Raw genomic sequence first — 18,701 nt, forward strand, 5'->3', positions numbered from 1 at the left:
CTGTGCATTTTATTGAATGTAAAGTATACCCCAGTTTTTTAAAAAGTACTACCTATCTAGAGGATCCTAAAGTTAAGTATAACCTATCACCATAGAAAGCATCTAATGAATCTATTAATTAAAAAACCACACAGGTCGTTCTTTCACAAAGCAGATACAAAGCTTTAATTCACTGTGGGCATTTCTGACTATTCACTATATAATACATAAACTTTTCACATTTCTTCACACAGATAAATCTTTTATAAGACTTTTCTTCCTTCCAAGTACTATGTACCATAACACCATTGCATTTAACTAGCTAAGGACATACTATAAATACCATGAGCCACTGACTAAATACAGAAAGTGACACGTTAGAAAGTATAAATTAAAAATGCTTAAGAAAGGCTGAATACAATGAAAGTTTACATGTATTCTTTAATTCTAGGTATCACATCACAGTGACAACCAATTACAATAAAATCAAAACTTCTTTTAGATGATAATACATTCAAATTTTTAACATCCAACTCTTTTAATTTCCACACTGTTAATACTACAGGCTTAACACAACCAGCTTTTAGACCGCAGACCAAGTTTCTTGTGTAATAATAAGAGCAAAGTTTCTTGTGTAATAATAACTACTATCTTGATCATGACCAAAAGAAACCAAATTTATATATACTGTACTATATAGAGATGAGACTTTATTAAGTATAATATGGAACTCTTTAGTAAAGGTGTTCAAGAGAAATTCAAGTAGTAGCCTGAAAATGAGTTTTAATTGCTACTGTATTCTACATACATTCCATTAAAAAATGAAGTCTCTGTCAAAACATTTATAAATAAGTATATAGTATAATAGCTTTTTCCCCTCCAAAATACCAGCTGGGAGAAAATTTCCAAGGTGACCAAAGGAGGGAAAAAAGGGGGGGGGGGGGGGGGGAAAGGCCTCAGAAAACAAACATTATATGGTCTTGTAAGCGGCAATCTTCCAGAGTCTATTTTCAATTGGAATAAATTCTGCAGCCAATTCTACCTTGCTTCGGTGTCCACAGTCCAGAGTCCTTGAATATCTAGTTCAGTATTCTACAGAAATCTGCAAGGCCTCCTAAACACCCCTCAACTAATTACACGAGGGAAAACAGATCATGTTCTGTATTATAACTTATGTGAAAATTGAACATAGTCATAGCCATTCTTTTAACAGTGATGCTAGAATAAGTGATGAAATATATGCACAGCTGTACACGAATCACCATTAAACACAGGAACAAAACACCATTTGATGCATATCAAATAAGCTCCCCAAAAGCCAATCTGAATATATTTATTTTCATTTACTTTGATAAAGCGTTGGAAGGGTCTGCATATAATTACGGAGACTGCTGCAAACAATATTTGATGCTATTAAGTGTTCCATTAAGCATCAGGCATGCACAATAGTTACTTTAAAGAATTTCTCATGTATGTACGTTAACATTTCTATTTATAAGCTACAATATGTTTAAAGCATTTAGTAATCTTTAAACCAATTATTTAAATTGACCTATACCTGAGTGGGGAAAAACAACAACAAAAAACTTCATCTCAACACCTGAAGGTAATATTTAAACTTTACTCCCCCAAATTATGTAAATTTTTAATATGTCATCCTTAAAATTCCAAACATGACAAAAATTCTTACCACTATTTAATTAGAAGTGTGATTTCTCAGCAGCAGTCTACCCACCACACACTTAGAGCATGCCACACTTCAGGGGTTTACATGATAAGAGTGATGTGCTGGTGGATGCAGATGACCATAATTGAACATATCAGTCTCTTCTCTTCATTCTGGATCTTTCATTTCAAACTAAATAAAGCTTTTCATTAATATAAACTAAGACTTTTTCTCCCCTTTATTTAACACCAATAAGAGAAGATAAAACACCTTTATTGTCTTCAACTGCTTGGCAAAATAGAAAATGTTCCAAATACATTAGGTAATTGGGTGAAGGGTTAGTGTTTTCTCATTAAGAAACATTCCAAGTCAAATGATCACACACACTGACAAATTCAAATTGCCTGGTTCTCGGTCCTTTATGGCTTAAAGTAGTGGATTTGAAAACTACTTTGGGTTAAAATAAAGTTCATGAATAATGCACAGGTTATACATCTAGGAAATCATGCAATAAATATATGTTCTCACGTACACTGGAATCTTGGTGATGAAAGGGGTCTGCAGGTGTGAACAGTAATGTTTCTTCATTTTACCAAAAGAATACGCCCAGCAAGTTCCTTGCTTTGGGCCAACTCAAAACCCTGTTAGCCAGGTCATCCTGATTTTCTCAGATTGATAAAAGCAGCCAATGTCCTAAGCCATCTGTGGTTAAGGAACTGATGGGCCTCAACTGCAGGAGCTGTGAGGTCCAAACTAAGCCGAACGAGACTCTCAGGATCCTGCCACTCTGCTACAAAGTCAATTTGGACTACCCAGCAGACTAGAGTATCAAATAGAGAAATGCTGAGAATGACCCACTGGAACTATTTACTACAGTATTATCTTTAAAAAAAAAAAAACAAAAAAAAACTATCTGTCCTTTAAATCTATTTGAGAATCGCCTTGGTAAGACCCACTCACTGTTCCTGGTTTTGATATGCCCCTACAACATGAGAATTGAACTGAACTACAATGATTGTAATGTCATCTCTGTACATCCGAGCAAGCTCTTCAGGAAGACTAAGCATTTTGGAGAGGCGCTCATGATCAACAGCCCCAAACTCATTGTTGCCCACAGCATGGCGAATAAGGTGGGTTGCTGCATTCTGGTCCTCAAACACTGATGACATCTTAGCTCTCCGTTCTGTTAAAAGGCCATGCATCTGCCCCAGAGTCACCTTATAGCCACCAACGGCTATTGGCTGCTGGTGATGCATGCCTGTTAGGTACTCACCCACAATCCTAACCACATCCTGCCTGTGCATTGTCTCCCATAGCCCATCAGTTGCCAGTATCAGAAATTTATCCTGTGGCCTTAATCGGTGGTAAGTTACTTCTGGTTCAGCAGTGAGATAAGGAGGTGTGTAATAATTAGGAGGGATGAACTTGGTGTATTCATTGTCATTCAACTGGTCTGGGCCAGATTCTATCACTCTCTTCTGAAGGTCAATGCTCCATTTGAACTTGACATCTCCAAAAGCCCGAAAAGGCATCAGCAAGCCAAGCAGCCGATCCTGTTTCACCACACTCTTGGCCTCGTTCTTGGGGTGCTCCAGTTTCAGCCGTTCCACTTCTCTCTCATTCTGAGCATTGTGGTCATTAGATAGCGTGACTGCCGACCAAGAGCCGTCCTCTTCCTGCACCCCCAGCATGGCTCTGCTATCGCCAGTGTTGGCCACATGAAGGTCAACACCATCCACGTGGGCCACGCAAGCTGTGGCCCCAGAAAATGCCACTCGAAGCACCAGGTAGTTGAGGAAAGAATTGGGATCTCCGACTTGAGCCTCCAAGGAGATGTCATTATCAAGCCTCTTGAAAGCATTAATCAAAGCCTCCTTAACATCAATATCAGTTGACTCCCCAGTGTTGAGGTCAATAAGCTCTTGCCAGTAAGTCCTCAAGCTGTTGAAATATAACTTGGACGCCTCCTTACTGAAGTAATCGTTGGGGTGCTTGTGCCACTGGAGAATGGGTAGTAGGGCTCGACCGCTCTCCACGGCATTTTCGATCTCCAGCAAAGTCTCGTGGGGTAACAAAGAGACAGCAATATAATAAAAGAGTCTTTCACTAACTGCCTGGGAGCAAGCACAGCCTGCGTGGCCATCGAAAACCCCCAAAAGCATCCCTCTGGTCTGCAAGCAGGTTGCTGCACTCCTCCGGTCCTCAATGGGTGCGTTTGCGGGCAGCTGATTGCTGTCAAATCCAAGGACAGAACTGACATTTTTGCCATCAAATTCTGGCACTTTGAAACTGTACTCATTAGCTTTTAGGATGCTATTGACTTGGGGAGGTGTGAGGTAAAACTTCTGCGGCGTGGAAGCATATCTCCTTCCTTGGGTGTACTGCCACCAGCTCTCCTTTGGCCTGTAAAAGGTAGCATACGCTGGATGGGGTGCGTATCTTGGGCGACTCTGCAGAATATAAGGGGGTGAGCAGCAGAGATGTTTGTGGTGGCAGTAACATGCAGTGCCATAGATTCTGCTCAGTTCACAGTTACGAATCAGAGGGAAAAACAGTTGAGTTGGTGCTGGCATGGCATCAGAGAACAGTGGCAAGCTGGAACTTCTGACTGGGATTCCTAGACAGCAATTTCACAGGTAAGCACAAAGAAAAAAGTTACATTCAGATTATTTAATCTATTTTTGCTTTCATAACAGATATTTAGCAGGTGAATTTACAAGTGTCCTGTGCCTCCTAAGGTACTATATTTTACACACATACCATGTACTATCTCTACAGGATCTCTGCCAAGCGCACTTGATTACTTAATGGAGCCAGGAGCAAACTGTCTTCTAGCTTTACTTTTCTCTTTGTATTTCTTTATGCAGCACAAACTGGGCAGAATGTACAACAGATCTGGCTGGGAAGAGCGGAGGAGATGAAGGTTATATAACATTATGCAGTGGCAGTAGACCTGGCCAATTACCCTTCTCTTTATCCTTAAAAAAGGCCATGGGTCTCCCATATTGCACAGGGACTTCTCCCATTTATGAAGATCCTGTTTATAGAGCCATGTTCAATGGTTAGCACTTGATACACCTGGGTATCACCATATACGTGTTGGGATGCAGCCTCAACCTGTGTGTATTCATGAATTATTGGTACAATATATACATATGTCACTATAATTAACACGTACAAGAAAAATCTTACATAATGGATAAAAATAGAAGTTCCAAAATGCCCTCCTTGTATCCAGGAGATGGTCTTGCAAACAATGCTTCTCCAGACCACTGTGCCGATTTGGCAAGTTTAGGGACACAGGTCTGCCACCAAGTCACCAAATAATCCTGGAAAAGTGGGCAGGTTTCATTTATTCATTAATTTTACTGTATTTTTTGTGATTAAAAAAAAAAAAGCAAGTATTTTAGTAGCTCTAAAACTTTGTTAGTAACATAAATGGTCTCAGTTCTGGAACTTAATTTACTTGTTAGTATTCTCCTCTGCCTATCAGCCGTAAAAGAAAGCTACAGAAATATGATCTTCATCTATTACAGACCCCAAGTAGAATTTACCCCCAGAAAACCATTCTCTTACATTTTAAAAAATGGTTATCTATTTGCCCTTGGAAATTAATAAACAGTGAAACAGTAGTCTAATGGACTAAGGTTTGGCTTAGAAAGGTAGAGCATTATACTTGTGAATAAATGAAAATCGTATCACTTATATCTGGAAGTGGAACACTGAAAATATTTTGATGAGCATTTATCTAGAAAACGTAATAAACATGTACCACTAAGCCAGGTAATGTATACAAGAAAAGAATCCCTCTTGTAACACACATTTCCCCTGAATTCTTGAGGTATTGCCTCAAAGTATTCACCTGGCCTATAAACAAATAGGCTTTAGAAATATCTTATATAAGGAAACAAATGCAATAAACAAAAAGGAATAAGGAATAGAAAATCACTTGAGCCTTAATATCAACTATTTTTTCCTAAGGTTGAACATATTAAGAAAAAATTTTACAAATATCATAGAGTATTAGCTATATTATTACATTATTTTCACATACCCTCTTTTGAAAAACAGTTAGAAAAATGATAAACGGAATGCAGGGAGCAAACACTGAATTTGCTTCGGTAACAAGCACTGTGTAAGCAAGTTATATAGAACCCCTTTTGCATGTGATAGAATGTACTGTTATTTTAACTACATTATTTAAGAAGAAATTCGTTTACAAAATTGAAAACAAGATTAGGCAAGAGAAGGTAAGGAATAGAATTCTTGAAATAAGAGCAATAACTAAATAACGTCTGAAAGGCAGTCTTGAAAGACAGAAGTTCCAGAAAAACAGGAATCTATCAAGAACAACCACTTAAATAACAGCACTTCAAACTGAATACCTGAAAGTCATCCAAAGGTTAAGTGTACATGACTGAGCCAGGAGATGTGCTAAAACGCTGGGCCACATGACACTGGCTTTCAGATATGAACCATAACTCTTGCTAGGTTTGTATGCAGAAAGCACATGGACTCATTTCATACTTTGTATGAAGATTATTTCTATTATTAAAAATGTAAACATACCAATTTTCATGAAAATAAATTTTCTCTGTAAGTTTATATATGTCTGCATTTAAGCTTACTTTAACATGTAAGAATTTTAGAGGACAAAAAATACCTGTGTTTCTGTATGGAATGTAGATTGAATCAAAGTACTGTTTGTGTTTGGAGGCAGGGTTTGAGAGACAGATGTGTAACAGAATTGGGCTATATGACATCTGATGAAGAAATAACAAGACCAGGAAACCCACACTTTCCTTAAATTCCTTTGTTTTGACAATCCTCCTGTTTTTCTAATTGACTGCAAAATGAACTATTTTGGCAAAAGAACTGATTCATGCAGCAGATGCTTTGAATAGGTAAATTCAAACACCAGGCACTCAAGTAACATACATTTTCCCCTCAGGCATAAATTCTCAAGATTAAAAAAAAAAAGCAGAGAGTCAATTTTATTAACTCGATCCTTCAATTACTCAGGGGTTTATGGACTGAGTATGGACTGAGACTCCCAACATGCCTCTAAAAGTCAAATTCTGAGGGAAGTTACCTACTCTGTGATTAAGGAGCATTTGTTCACCACCAGTACAAATGACATACTCTCTTCATCAGACCAGTTACTCCTAGAAGTCAATGTACTTTCGAATGCTTTCATAAACCGTAAGTTAACATTCAAAAAACTCTTGAGTATCCTTCTGAATATCCTGTGATTCAACAACAAAACTCCATGAAATCAAAACTCTTGTTGACAACTTGCTAAATCAATGAAGTTAAAGGGTTCTGATGCGGCAGTAAGAACAGCAGCAAGGTACAGCTGTGGTAAACTGAAGCACCGTCAAATTTTCAAGTTATTTATGGCCACAATTTCACTTAAAAATTCCCATCCCATGATCCAGACTTAGCCACCTTAGATACAGCATCTTAGTCTTAGGCAGATTTTGCCACTGACTAATAAGGCAAGATGAGCTGTAAGGAGAAACAGAAAAGAGACCCATCCATTCTTACTGATGTACTCTGCAGGGCTTGTGCCAGGAAATGATTCCACTTTATCAATAAACTCTCAGAACAAACTAATTAGAGAATGCAATTACTGCCCCGACTCCAGAGCTCTTCAGCTCTGCAAAGCTTTTGGTGTAAATGGGAAAAAAAAAAAAGCTATACTAATCATTAAATGTGTCAGAACCCCAGTTTATGTAATCCGATTGCATTAAACACCCTGCATAAAGACTCTCTGCGATTTTTCAGCATTTTTGGGCAATGTTTAGCCATTTCACAGCTCCTGTTATCTCTATATGAATGAAGAAACCGGCTGCCTTTGGAAGACTCCGAAGCCCCAAGTCAGCACTTGTTTGATCAGTTTCCTTTGTACCCTACCTGAAAATGGCACTCACTTAAGGCATCAACTGCTATCCTGGTGCAGGATCCCTTTGTACACCCCCCCCTCTTTTCTACCTACCTCACCTCTTCATTCCACACAGACCCACCTAAGACCATCCACACGCAAAATCAGTCATCATCCTTCCTGGGTACCCAACGCCAGGTAGTTAAGGGAATACCTACCAATTCGTCTGGGCCCGGGACACACACACATTCTCCTGTCATCACAACACGGAGCCGACAACATCCACAACCCGCGCGGAGAGCAGCAGCAACAGCGGCACCGGCCCATTGAAAAGCAAGGCAGAGATGCTCGTTAGAGGAGGCGTCGGCAGGGGAGGCGCGACAGGAGGAGGGGCGAGGTCTCGCTGCAGCCGGGTGAATGTGGCTAGGAGGTGGGGTGGGGTGGGGTGGGGTTGGGGAAAGAGGATGGAGGCGCAAGACAGGGAGTGGGGAGGAGGGCGGAAACCTAACCAACAAACCCACCCCTCGGGAGCCGCGGAGCTACAGCTGGAGGCGGCGGGGGCCCGGAGGCCCGCGGAGGCGCGCCCCGGGACCGGCCCGTCCATCCAGCCCCGGCGCGGAGCCCACGGGAGCGCGGCATCCTCCGCCCGCCCACGCCGCGCCGGCCGCAGACCTGAAAACCGAGGGTCGGCCCGCGGGGTCACCCTGGAACCGGGGTGTGCGTGTGAGGGGGGGGAATCCTCAGGCCGAGCGACTCCGCGCCACCTGAGCCGCACCTGCCCCGGAATCCACCCTCGCGCCGGCCCTCACGGCGCCCCGGGCGCGGCCAGCGGGCCCACACCCCCGCCCCGGACCTGGAGCCCCGCGGGCAGCCCTCTGGCGCAGTCACGCCCGCCGCGGCCCCGACGCCCCTCGAGAGCGCACCTGGCGCCCCCAGGCTCGTCTCCTCACGCGCGCCGGCCGCCCCCCTCACAACTTCGGGCGGGCGGAGGAGGATTCCGGACGGTGCGGCTCGGCGCTGGGGTGAGGGAATACGAACCGGGCACGGCAGGGGGAGGAGCCGCTTCTTCTCAGCGAGGAGGCGGTGGCGGCGGGGGCACCTCCCGGCGGTCCTTACTCACGAGCCGCCGCGACTCCCGGGAGCGCGGCCCCGGGCCCCAGGCCGGCCCACTCCGCCCCGCCCCCTCCCGCCCCCCCCCAAGCCAAGCCGGGCCCCCGCCCTGCCCCGCCCGAAAGTTCGGGCCCGAGCGCTTCCCGCCTTCCCATTGGGTGCGCAGTGGCGAGGGGGCGGGGCGCAGCAGAGCGGGCAGCCGCTCGGCGCGTGGGGGCGGAAGAGCCGCTCGCTCCCCGCCCGCTTTGTGACGTCACGAGGGTCAGACACGCCCATCCACTCCGCGTGAGCTGCCCATTGGCTCCGAGGGCCCGCCTCACGTGACCGCGCCCGCGCCCGCGCCCGCGCCCGCTCCCGCACCCGCTATAGCCGGGTGAAGGCGGGGCCGCGCGCGGTCGCGGGCTTGACTGAAGGGCCTGGAGGGAGGAAGCGCCCGGGTCCGCACGAGCGTCCCCGAGCGGGCAGGGCCGGTGAACGGCCGTTTCCCGCAGACAGGCTTCCATGACGCCCCGGCACCTCGGCGAGCCTTCTTCCCTCCTTACGGGGGTGGGCTGGGGCTTCGTAGGTTTAGGCTTCGAGAGGAGGCTCCCTTCCCAACGGGAAGCTAAATTCCCAGAGACGGCCCTACCTGGAATAACAAGACATGAGAGAACCCCAGTGTATCTGAGGCCTGGTTCATGGATTCTTTTCGGAGCGTTGACTTTGGAGCATGTTTTCTGTTATTTTCTGGACAAGTCTCAGGGCCCAGGGAGAGAAAGGCAGTCTGAACAGCAGCCAGAGGAGGTTGTGATGAAGGAATTCTTGACACTGTCGAGTAGGTGTGTGTGGTCACATTTTCTGAAAGAAAGAAAGTGAAGTCGCTCAGTCGTGTCAGACCCTTTGCGACCCCATGGACTATAGCCTGCCAGGGTCCTCCATCCATGGACTCTTCCATGCAAGAGTACTGGAGTGGGCTGCCATTTCCTTCTCCAGGAGATCTTCCCGACCCAGGCATTGAACCCAGGTCTCCCGCATTGTAGGCACACCACGTTTTCTGAAGGGCTTTGAAATCAGTGTTTATTTGCCGTGAATAGGAAAAGAGTAGAACGCACAATGTGAAAATGGGAAGAACCCTGGACTTTCTGTGTCAGGACCATCACCCAAGTCACTTCCGCTCCGTGAGAATCAATTTCCACTTCTGCAAGCTGGATTGGGGTGGCCTTGGCAGTCTTGGTTAAAGGGTAGACATGGCCGGGACTGCTTCACTTGCTTCTGTCCACACGTAATCCCCTCTTTATTAACCGAGTCATTGATAGTGGCTTCTGAAAACTTCTTTGGAGATGGTATCAGATAGATCATTGCACTTAGCCTGCCTACTGTTAAAAACAGTTAACTGATTTGTTAAGCATATCTGCTTACTAGCCGATAAAATTCCCAAATTGATGTGCGCAGGCTATAAAAGCTGTCATATTAACAGTATTGTGGAGTTTTGTTTTTGTTAATTTGCACTATCTGATTTTATGTAATAAAGGATAAATTTTATAGACACAAAACAGTGCCAGGAACTGGTTCTTTATAGCTCCTAGATCTTTCCAGCTGCCTCCTCTATTCTTGAAATAGAGAATATTTTGGCCCAGCCCCAGGCTGCCCACGGAACTCTTGTGGCTATTTTTATGTGGCCTTCATCCATTTTACATGGGTCTATCTGCCTCACATCAACCCCTCTTTTTTACTTCTCAAATGAGCTTCCCATAAGTTGGTAAGTATTTTTTTTCATGGTCTTTTATTCTGTTGAGTATCTGATTTATGTATGTTTTCCATAGTCTCATAGAGGCAATATAGGGTGGTATAGCGGAGTGAGTAAGAACACAGCTGGAGCTAGACTACCTGAATTCCAGTTCCAGCTCTGACTCTTGCTATGTGGTCTTGGGTAACTTCTTCCTGGCTCAGTTCTTTCATATATAAGATAGGAATAAAAATAGTAACATTTTAAAACTTTTTACCCTCACAGGTTTGTATTAAGTGAGTTGCTATATATATATATCATGCTGAGTAAGTACAAGCAAGTAGTAAGGGCTGTGTAAGTATCAGCTATTATTAATATTATAGACAAGTCCAGGTGAGTGTGTTTGTTTTATTAAAGACTGGAGGTAGGAGATGAATACACTCAAGTAGAATATATTCTACAGCTAAATACTAAATACTAAGCGATTATACAGCTAAATACTAAGCAATTATTAATAGAGTGGAGAGTCTTATAACCTTAGGATATCAGGTTAAGGTGATTTATTTACATGAGGAATGTCACTGCCTCTTAACCCCTACTTTACAGACATGGAGACCAGGTAGTTGAATGTAAGTGGATTTTTATTTTGAGAGTTTCTGCCTGAGGACTCAGAAATGAAGTTTACAATAGGCTAGTTTGCTGTCTATAAAACTTTTTCTATTGTGAAAATAAAGTCATGAGACTCCAAGATATATATATAGCCATAGCAATGATCTCTTTAGATCACCTTGGTAGCATATACCTTATTCCACACCAGTATTGCCATTATTCAGAGCCCTTTAAAAATGACCTTTTCAAATTGTTTTTGGATCTGCACAGGAAACTCCAACTTATTTTACTATAACTGGTACCTTGGTTTTTATTCCAAAATAGTATTGATTCTCTCTTGGTAATATTCTTAGTTTTGAACAACTTATTTCTGAAAATAACACCTACTCTCAAAAAATTGATATTTGCCACCACTAAATATAGTCAAAAGAATTTGTCCTGAGACTTGAAGGCAATGCCAAAGTATTTCTGGAATCAGAATAAAGGATCCCCCAAAGCAATGGCTTTACAATAAAAGTCATTTAGAGGTGTAAGTTTTGTTCTCTAGCTGCAAAGTTATATGATTCTGTGACATGTATGTTGTAAATAAAGTTATAGTCCTTCTGCACAGGAACCAATTGCTTGTACCACTGGGGGAGGTTCTTTAGTATCTCAGCCTTGTCTCCCCTCTGGCCTGGCTTTCCTCCTGTCTCTAAATGGAGCTCCTTTTAGCCACCCAGTGAATAGGCTTGCTTCAGTTCAGTTCAGTTCAGTTCAGTTCAGTTCAGTCGCTCAGTCGTGTCCAACTCTTTGCGACCCCATGAATCGCAGCATGCCAGGCCTCCCTGTCCATCACCAACTCCCGGAGTTGACTCAAACTCATGCCCATCGAGTCGGTGATGCCATCTCATCCTCTGTTGTCCCCTTCTCCTGCCCCCAATCCCTCCCAGCATCAGGGTCTTTTCCAATGAGTCAACTCTTCACATGAGGTGGCCAAAGTATTGGAGTTTCAGCTTCAGCATCAGTCCTTCCAATGAACACCCAGGACCTATCTCCTTTAGGATGGACTAGTTGGATCTCCTTGCAGTCCAAGGGACTCTGAAGAGTCTTCTCCAACACCATAGTTCAAAAGCATCAATTTTTCAGCGCTCAGCTTTCTTCACAGTCCAGCTCTCACATCCATACATGACCATTGGAAAAACCATAGCCTTGACTAGACGGACCCTTGTTGGCAAAGTAATGCTTCAGAAGTGCACCTTTTATCACATGGCCATCTGGCCAAGGCCAGAGCAGGTCTGTGGGTTTGCTGCTCTGATCTCACAGACTGTTTTAGCCACCAGAACACCTGTTGACACTAACATTGGAAGGTGTGGAAAAATAGCACCAAACAACCCAGGATTTTTGTAAGGGCGGGCAAGGAGAAAGGAGGAGGGGGCTTCTCAAATACTCCAGTACAAGGAAAGCACTGTGCAAAAAATACCTATTTTTGTTAACAGAATGCTTTTTGTGACACCAAAAATGAAAGTCAGTACCTGAATTACACCCTTAACACATAGTCATTTTCTTGCCCTAGAATAAACCTGGAAATGAGCAAGTGCTTAGCCAGATTGGCCTGGTATTCTTATGGGTGGATGATATAAACTCTTGGGTTATTGGAGGTTAGCTGTGACAACATGGAGATGGTCCAGTAGAATCTCAGTGGTGCCAGACAGGAAGCTTAAAATAGACTTGCAAGTGGGTCTGAGATGCTGTTCGCCTGATGGCTAGTGAGTTAACGGTGGCCTTTGCCAAAATCAACAATTAGAGGAAAGAGAGGCTGCTAGACAGTCTTTAGCTCCTTCTTCCCTCCAGGTCTTGGATAAGAAATCAGCAAGTACTTACTATTAAGCATTAGGTACTTGTTTTATTATCCTGGGGGTGAGAATTGCTTTCAAATTAAATTTATTTGGAGTTACGTGCTGAGATCAACAAATCATCTGTAAGAAAGAAGCAAATCATATACTGTGACTCATTTCTTGTGGGTCAGAGGTTATAGGTGCATTCAGACTTATTTAATATTTTTTTAAAAAGTAGTCCATTCTCATCAGAATTCACGAAGTAGTAGTAGTTTGAGGGTAATATATGTATCATTGTTCTCTTGCCAAATTAGAAACAAAAATCTCCTGCATTGACTTAACATGACAACGAATATGGAAAGTGGGTATCTGGGGTTGCTTTCCTTCAGAAATCCCTACTAATGGGGTTATCTTTGAGTATTAACGATGATGTGCGTAGGGGGAGGGGTTTTATTGTCTAGCCATCAGACAGCTAGGCTGTAAAAAATTACACTTTTTCAGTGTGTCTCTATAGACAATTCTTCAGAATACAAAAGGTAAAAGGTGAAAGGTTTCAGGGGAGCTGAAACCTTGGGGTGGATCTAGAGCACTTTACAGTAGGTACCAGGTCATGAGTGCCCCTGAAGCAGGCCATGCCAATCTGCAGACTTCAGCAAAAGCCCCCACACTATGTACTCAAAAGTAGTAGCTGCTGATCTACACACTTCTTAAAAACTATAATTCTCTGCTTACCTGGACACCATACCTGTAAGAGTATAAGCTTCCCAAGGACAGGGATCATGTCTCTTTTATATACCCATATACACCCACAGCTTGGCATAATAGTGAGAACTGATGGGTAGTGAATGCTTACTTTATACTGTCCTCTATTCTAAGTGCATTGTCTGGTTGTATCCTCATAACACTCATAAGAGGTAGGTGTTACCATTATATCCATTTCACAGAAGAAGACTCTCACTGAGGGTGATTTGCACTGTTTACGTAAGTAGGAAGTAGTAGAATATCCATCTTGCATTCTGAGGCACTATGTTTTAGTGACCACTGCACAAAATAGATGCCCAGTAATGAACTCATGTCAAACTACAGAAAGTTTCACATTTTCATTATGTACCTGAGGATAAACTATATCTTTATAATTGCAGGATTTCCACCCATGTTACTGTGTCTGTAACTAGCAGTAAGTTTTGCACAAGTAAGCGTGTCATCACTGAATAGCCATTCTTGTCAGAGCACTGCAGGGTTTGGTTATGGTTTTTCAGGAAAAACAGTTGTAGCTAGTTGAGTAGCCACAGCTGGTCCCCTGCTTGACACCTCAAGATACTAGCAGGAGCATCAGACCCTGACTGACAAAGTGAAAGACAGAGCAACCACATTTTTCTCATTCTTGTGGTCAAGGGGCTTTTCCAGCCCACAGAGGCACAGAGAAGGTCCTTAGGATTCAAGGGAGGGAGAGGGAGCCAGCCCATAATATGTCCCACCAGCTTCCCAGAAACCTTCACACTGGAATCCATCTTGACTGAGAGATGAGTGCACATCCACCAGAGAGGGCCCTGAGTCAGGCCAAATATGGAGACAAGCAAGATGACTATTCAGAGACAATCTGGAACATTGTCCATATATAAACCATGTAAACAATCCTCATTCCACACTTCACTCCAGCTCCACCTGTGTTCTTCCACACTACTTTGCTTCTGATAAATGCTTTCTCTGCCTCACAGTCTGTCTCTTTGCTGAATTCTTTCTTCAAAGAAGACACGTTTCCTGCTTCAAGTCACTGCATCCATTATCCCATGAGATCAGCTATAAAAGCATATTTTCCTTGGAAACGATGTAAATATTTGTAGGTGAATACCTAATGTATACCTAAAGAAGGCTGAACACCAAAGAATTGATGTTTTGAATTGTGGCGCTTGAGAAAACTCTTTGAGAGTCCCTTGGACTGCAATGAGATCAAACCAGTTAATCCTAAAGGAAATCAACCCTGAATACTCATTGAAAGGACTGATGCTAAAGCTGAAGCTCCAATACTTTGGCTATCTGATGTGAAGAGCCGACTCGTTGGAAAAGACCCTGATGCTGGGAAAGACTGAAGGCAGGAGGAGAAGAGGGCAGCAGAGAATGAGATGGTTGGATAGCATCACTGACTCAATGGACATGAACTTGGGCAAACATGGGAAATAGTGAGGGACAGGGAAGCCTGGCATCCTGCAGTCCATGGGGTCACAAAGAGCTGGGCATGACTTAGTAACTGAACAATATCACCACCTAATGTATTCAGTTCACACCCTGGTAATAAACTATAGTTGATATATGAAGTAAATAATTTAATCTGTTTAAAGCTATATGTTCAGTTTGAAAGAAAGCACTTTTAACTTTAGTCAGTATCCACATGAGAGGGGAAAGTTTGAGAGAAAGAAGACAAGAAGAATGTTAGTAAGAGTTATTGAATTATGTGTCCAGTTTCTGCTAGGAATAATGGACTCCAGAAGTCTAATCAGAATATACTAAAGTACAGTATCTGGGTTGTGATTTTATCCCTTTTTAAGGCATTGAGATTTTATAAAATGAACATAAGTTGGAGCCAGAGACACCTGAGTTCAAATCCTAGCTCTGCTGCTTACTAGCTGGTTAATCTTCAACACTTTAAAAATCTAAACAGTGTTGTAAGGGTTAATCATAATCTAAAAGAAAATGCGAAATGATGGCTGGCAAATAGCTCAAAGTGGTAGCACCAAAATGAGTCCCCTATTGCTGCCGTAACAAGTTACCACAAATTCAATGGCTTAAAACGGCACACAGATCTTGCAGTTCTGGAGGTGAGAAGTCTAACGTGGGTCTCTGTTGGCTAAAATCAAGGTGCGTCAGCAGAGCCACATTCTCTTCTAGAGTCTTTGAGGAGGATCTGTTTTCCTGTCTCACCCAGTGTTCAGAAGCTGCTACAGTTCCTTGACTAACTGCTCCTTTCTTCACCTTCAAAGGGTGAGAGCAGCATCTTCAGGGCACTCTCACTGTGATTCTTCTGCCTTCTTGTGATTACATCGGGCCCATTGGGCAATAATCCAGGATAATCTCTTTATCTTAAAGTCAGTTCATTAGCAACAGTACATCCACATGCAAGCTTCATCCCCCCTTGCCATGGAGCACACAGCATACAGTTCCAAGGGACTGTGGTGTGGACATCTTTTAGACAGGGCTGTGGCTGTGCATACCACAGTGCTTTTCACCCTTGACACTTGTTCATTCATTCATATACTTACTAAAGGAAAATACGAATAGTATAGTAAAAATATCTTTACCTCCCAAGAATTCTTCTGTTTCGGTAAAGCGCTTCAGTTCAGCTCAGTTCAGTCGCTCAGTCGTGTCCGACTCTTTGCGACCCCATGGACTGCAGCACGCCAGGCCTCCCTGTCCATCACTAGCTCCTGGAGTTTACTCAAACTCATGTCTATCCAGTCGGTGATGCCATCCAACCATCTCATCCTCTGTCGTCCCCTTCTCCTCCACCTTCAATCTTTCCCAGTATCAGGGTCTTTTCAAATGAGTCACTTCTTTGCATCAGGTGGCCAAAGTACTGGAGTTTCAGCTTCAACATCAGTCCTTCCAATGAACACCCAGGACTGATCTCCTTTAGGACGGACTGGTTGGATCTTGTTGAAGTCCAAGGGACTCAAGAGTCTTCTCCAACACCACAGTTCAAAAGCATCAATTCTTCGGCACTCAGCTTTCTTTATAGTCCAACTCTCACATCCATACGTGACTACTGGAAAAACTATAGCCTTGACTAGATGGACCTTTGTTGGCAGAGTAATGTCTCTGCTTTTTAATATGCTGTCTAGGTTTGTCATAACGTTCCTTCCAAGGAGTAACCATCTTTTAATTTCATGGCTGCAGTCCCCATCTGCAGTGATTTTGGATCCCCCCCCAAAATAAAGTCTCTCACTGTTTCCACTGTTTCCCCATCTATTTGCCATGAGGTGATGGGGCCGGGTGCGATGATCTTAGTTTTCTGAATGTTGAGTTATAAAGTGCTTAGATTTATACATTAAAAAATTAGCTGAGGCAGTTGCGGCGGGCCAAGAGCATGAGTCACTTGCCTGGGCGCTGCCCGCTGTCCTGCTGCCCTCTGAGCACAACCATGTCCCAGGAGAAGCCCAAGGAGAGAGTGAAGAGGGAAAAGGACCACATCAACCCTAAGGTTGCCGGGCAGGATGGCTCCGGGGTCCAGTTCAAGATCAAGAGACACGCACCGCTCCGCAAGCTGATAAAGGCCTCCTGCCAGCGCCAGGGCTTGTCCATGAGACAGATTCGATTCAGGTTTGATGGACAACCAGTTAATGAAACAGACGCCCCAGCACAGCTGGAGATGGACGATGAGAACACCATCAATGTGTTCCAGCAGCAGACGGAGGGGTGGGGGGTGGGGCTCCAGCGGGGCCAGCTGCCTCTTGGGGGAGGGGGCGGCCTCTAGAGCCCCCGTCCCCTCGTGGCGCCGGGCTGTGTTTGCTGTCGAACAGTGCACGTGTGGTCAAGCCCATCGGCAGGCAGGCTCGGACACCGAGGACATTCCCCAGGAGGACTTTGCTCTGATGCAGTCAGCGCCACCGCGGCGACAGTCCCCAGCCTCCCTCGGCCTGTCCCCTGGTAACTTTGTTTGGGTAAAATGCCCATGTGAAGGGGCACTTGGGCTTTTTTTTTACTTATTTGTTTTTTCCTTCCTCCTATGACATATTCTCCCAACTTGTGACCTGAATGCCTGCTTTCTGTCTAGATGGGGATCTTAACCCCAGGTGTTGAGCCCCCCTCATTCCAATCATGGAGAGAACTGTCACCACTCTGGGGGTGCTTCTATGGGGCCAGTTTTGGGGTCACGGTCAGTATAGGAGATACACTTTCACTTACTGTTTATTGGTGGCACGGGTTTTTTTTTAATGCTAAATATTAGAAATGTAAGCTTTGCCAGAATATAGGAAAGTTGAAGGGGAAAGACTGGAATGTTTCTTAAAGGTATGAGGTTCTGCAGTAACACTGCCCTAGGTGGTGTATGGGGCCCTGGACCCATTGCCATCAATGGCTGGTGACGCTGCTCGGACACAATGAAAATGGGCTTTTCCCCTCTTCTTAACAGAAAAGGAAGTAAGTCCCACACATCTGCTGTGGTCACAGTGCCAGGGCCTCAGATTTCCTCCAGTATTTGCTTCTGATGAGTAACGATGGTCTATATGTAAACTAGGAAGATAGAATACTGCTGATTTTGCCGTTATGTCTTTGTGTAAAAGAGCTGCTTCAAAGTGTGGCTACAAGTGAGAGATGCCTCTGGGTTCTCTCCAAGGACCGTGCTCTGCTCCCCAAGTTGGTATGGAGCTTACACGTTATGTGTGATTTCGGTTCTGTGCAGCATTTTGGGGTCTGTCTTGGTCAGCGTCCAATGGTTGTCCCGTTGCCCTTCCGTGCAGACTCACTCCTGTCTGGCGGCCCCTGGCGGCCTGTTCGGGTCACCTGGGCAGGATGACCACCGTCATCTCCTGCCCACCTGAAACCTCACTGGAGAAGTGTGCAGTTCATTTGTACCTTGCTGTTCGGGCACGGGCGGGATGTCTGCCGGTTCTGTTGTGTTTATTCCCCACTTTGTACATTATTTGTTGTCCTGTACTACTGTCAATGGTAAATATTGTTTGGTATTCTGTCGGAAAAAAAAAAAATTAGCCGATAATACAAGATAGCATGAACAAGCCCCAAGATGAGTCATTCAAGAGGGGAGATCACTTAGATGAATGAGGGAGAAAAAAAAATTTTTTTTGATCATCCACCAGAAGTAATAAGGTCATCTCCTTCCCTCCACAAAAGGACAATGTGATCTTAGGTTGCATTAAGATGAGAACAAAGGAGGGGCTCGCCTTGGTAAATCCCCTGGAGATTTTGAAGGGTTTAAAAAGT

General features: G+C 44.0%; 2 protein-coding genes across 15 annotated transcripts; one reads left to right on the forward strand and one right to left on the reverse strand.

Moving 5' to 3' along the window:
• Positions 1-402: 402 nt before the first annotated feature.
• PDP1 (pyruvate dehydrogenase phosphatase catalytic subunit 1) lies at positions 403-8,703 on the reverse strand. 14 transcript variants are annotated; one of them, XM_061123786.1, is made up of 5 exons: positions 8,568-8,681; positions 7,748-7,782; positions 4,838-4,974; positions 4,406-4,540; positions 403-4,262 (listed from the first exon to the last, which is right to left on the reverse strand). In XM_061123786.1, the coding sequence occupies exon 5, from the start codon at positions 4,216-4,218 to the stop codon at positions 2,602-2,604; it is 1,617 nt and encodes a 538-aa protein (XP_060979769.1). In that variant the 5' UTR covers positions 4,219-4,262; positions 4,406-4,540; positions 4,838-4,974; positions 7,748-7,782; positions 8,568-8,681; the 3' UTR covers positions 403-2,601. The 14 variants fall into 14 exon arrangements, with proteins under 14 accessions (XP_060979769.1, XP_060979766.1, XP_060979770.1 ...); XM_061123783.1 differs by having other exon boundaries at positions 4,406-4,544; XM_061123787.1 differs by lacking the exon at positions 8,568-8,681 and adding an exon at positions 8,453-8,543 and having other exon boundaries at positions 4,406-4,544.
• An 8,199-nt stretch (positions 8,704-16,902) lies between these two features.
• On the forward strand, positions 16,903-18,301 carry LOC133042227 (small ubiquitin-related modifier 3-like). Its single transcript, XM_061122765.1, has 3 exons — positions 16,903-17,184; positions 17,282-17,422; positions 18,221-18,301. The coding sequence occupies exons 1-3, from the start codon at positions 16,903-16,905 to the stop codon at positions 18,299-18,301; spliced, it is 504 nt and encodes a 167-aa protein (XP_060978748.1).
• The last annotated feature ends 400 nt before the right edge of the window (positions 18,302-18,701 follow it).

The sequence above is a fragment of the Dama dama genome, chromosome 21, assembly GCF_033118175.1.
Source record: "Dama dama isolate Ldn47 chromosome 21, ASM3311817v1, whole genome shotgun sequence".
Taxonomy (NCBI): Eukaryota; Metazoa; Chordata; class Mammalia; order Artiodactyla; family Cervidae; genus Dama; species Dama dama.

What these genes read in the sequence shown, in the direction of transcription:
- PDP1 (XM_061123781.1), bottom strand. Translation starts at nt 7,778, where the DNA reads ATGTGTGTGTGTCCCGGGCCCAGACGAATTG. An exon ending in TCCCGGGCCCAGACGAATTG is followed by an intron (nt 4,263 to 7,747) that starts GTAGGTATTCCC and finishes ATTGCTGTCTAG; the next exon opens with GAATCCCAGTCAGAAGTTCC.
- LOC133042227 (XM_061122765.1), top strand. Translation starts at nt 16,903, where the DNA reads ATGTCCCAGGAGAAGCCCAAGGAGAGAGTGAAGAGGGAAAAGGACCAC. An exon ending in AGCAGACGGAGGGGTGGGGG is followed by an intron (nt 17,185 to 17,281) that starts GTGGGGCTCCAG and finishes GCTGTCGAACAG; the next exon opens with TGCACGTGTGGTCAAGCCCA. An exon ending in CCCCTGGTAACTTTGTTTGG is followed by an intron (nt 17,423 to 18,220) that starts GTAAAATGCCCA and finishes CCTTCCGTGCAG; the next exon opens with ACTCACTCCTGTCTGGCGGC.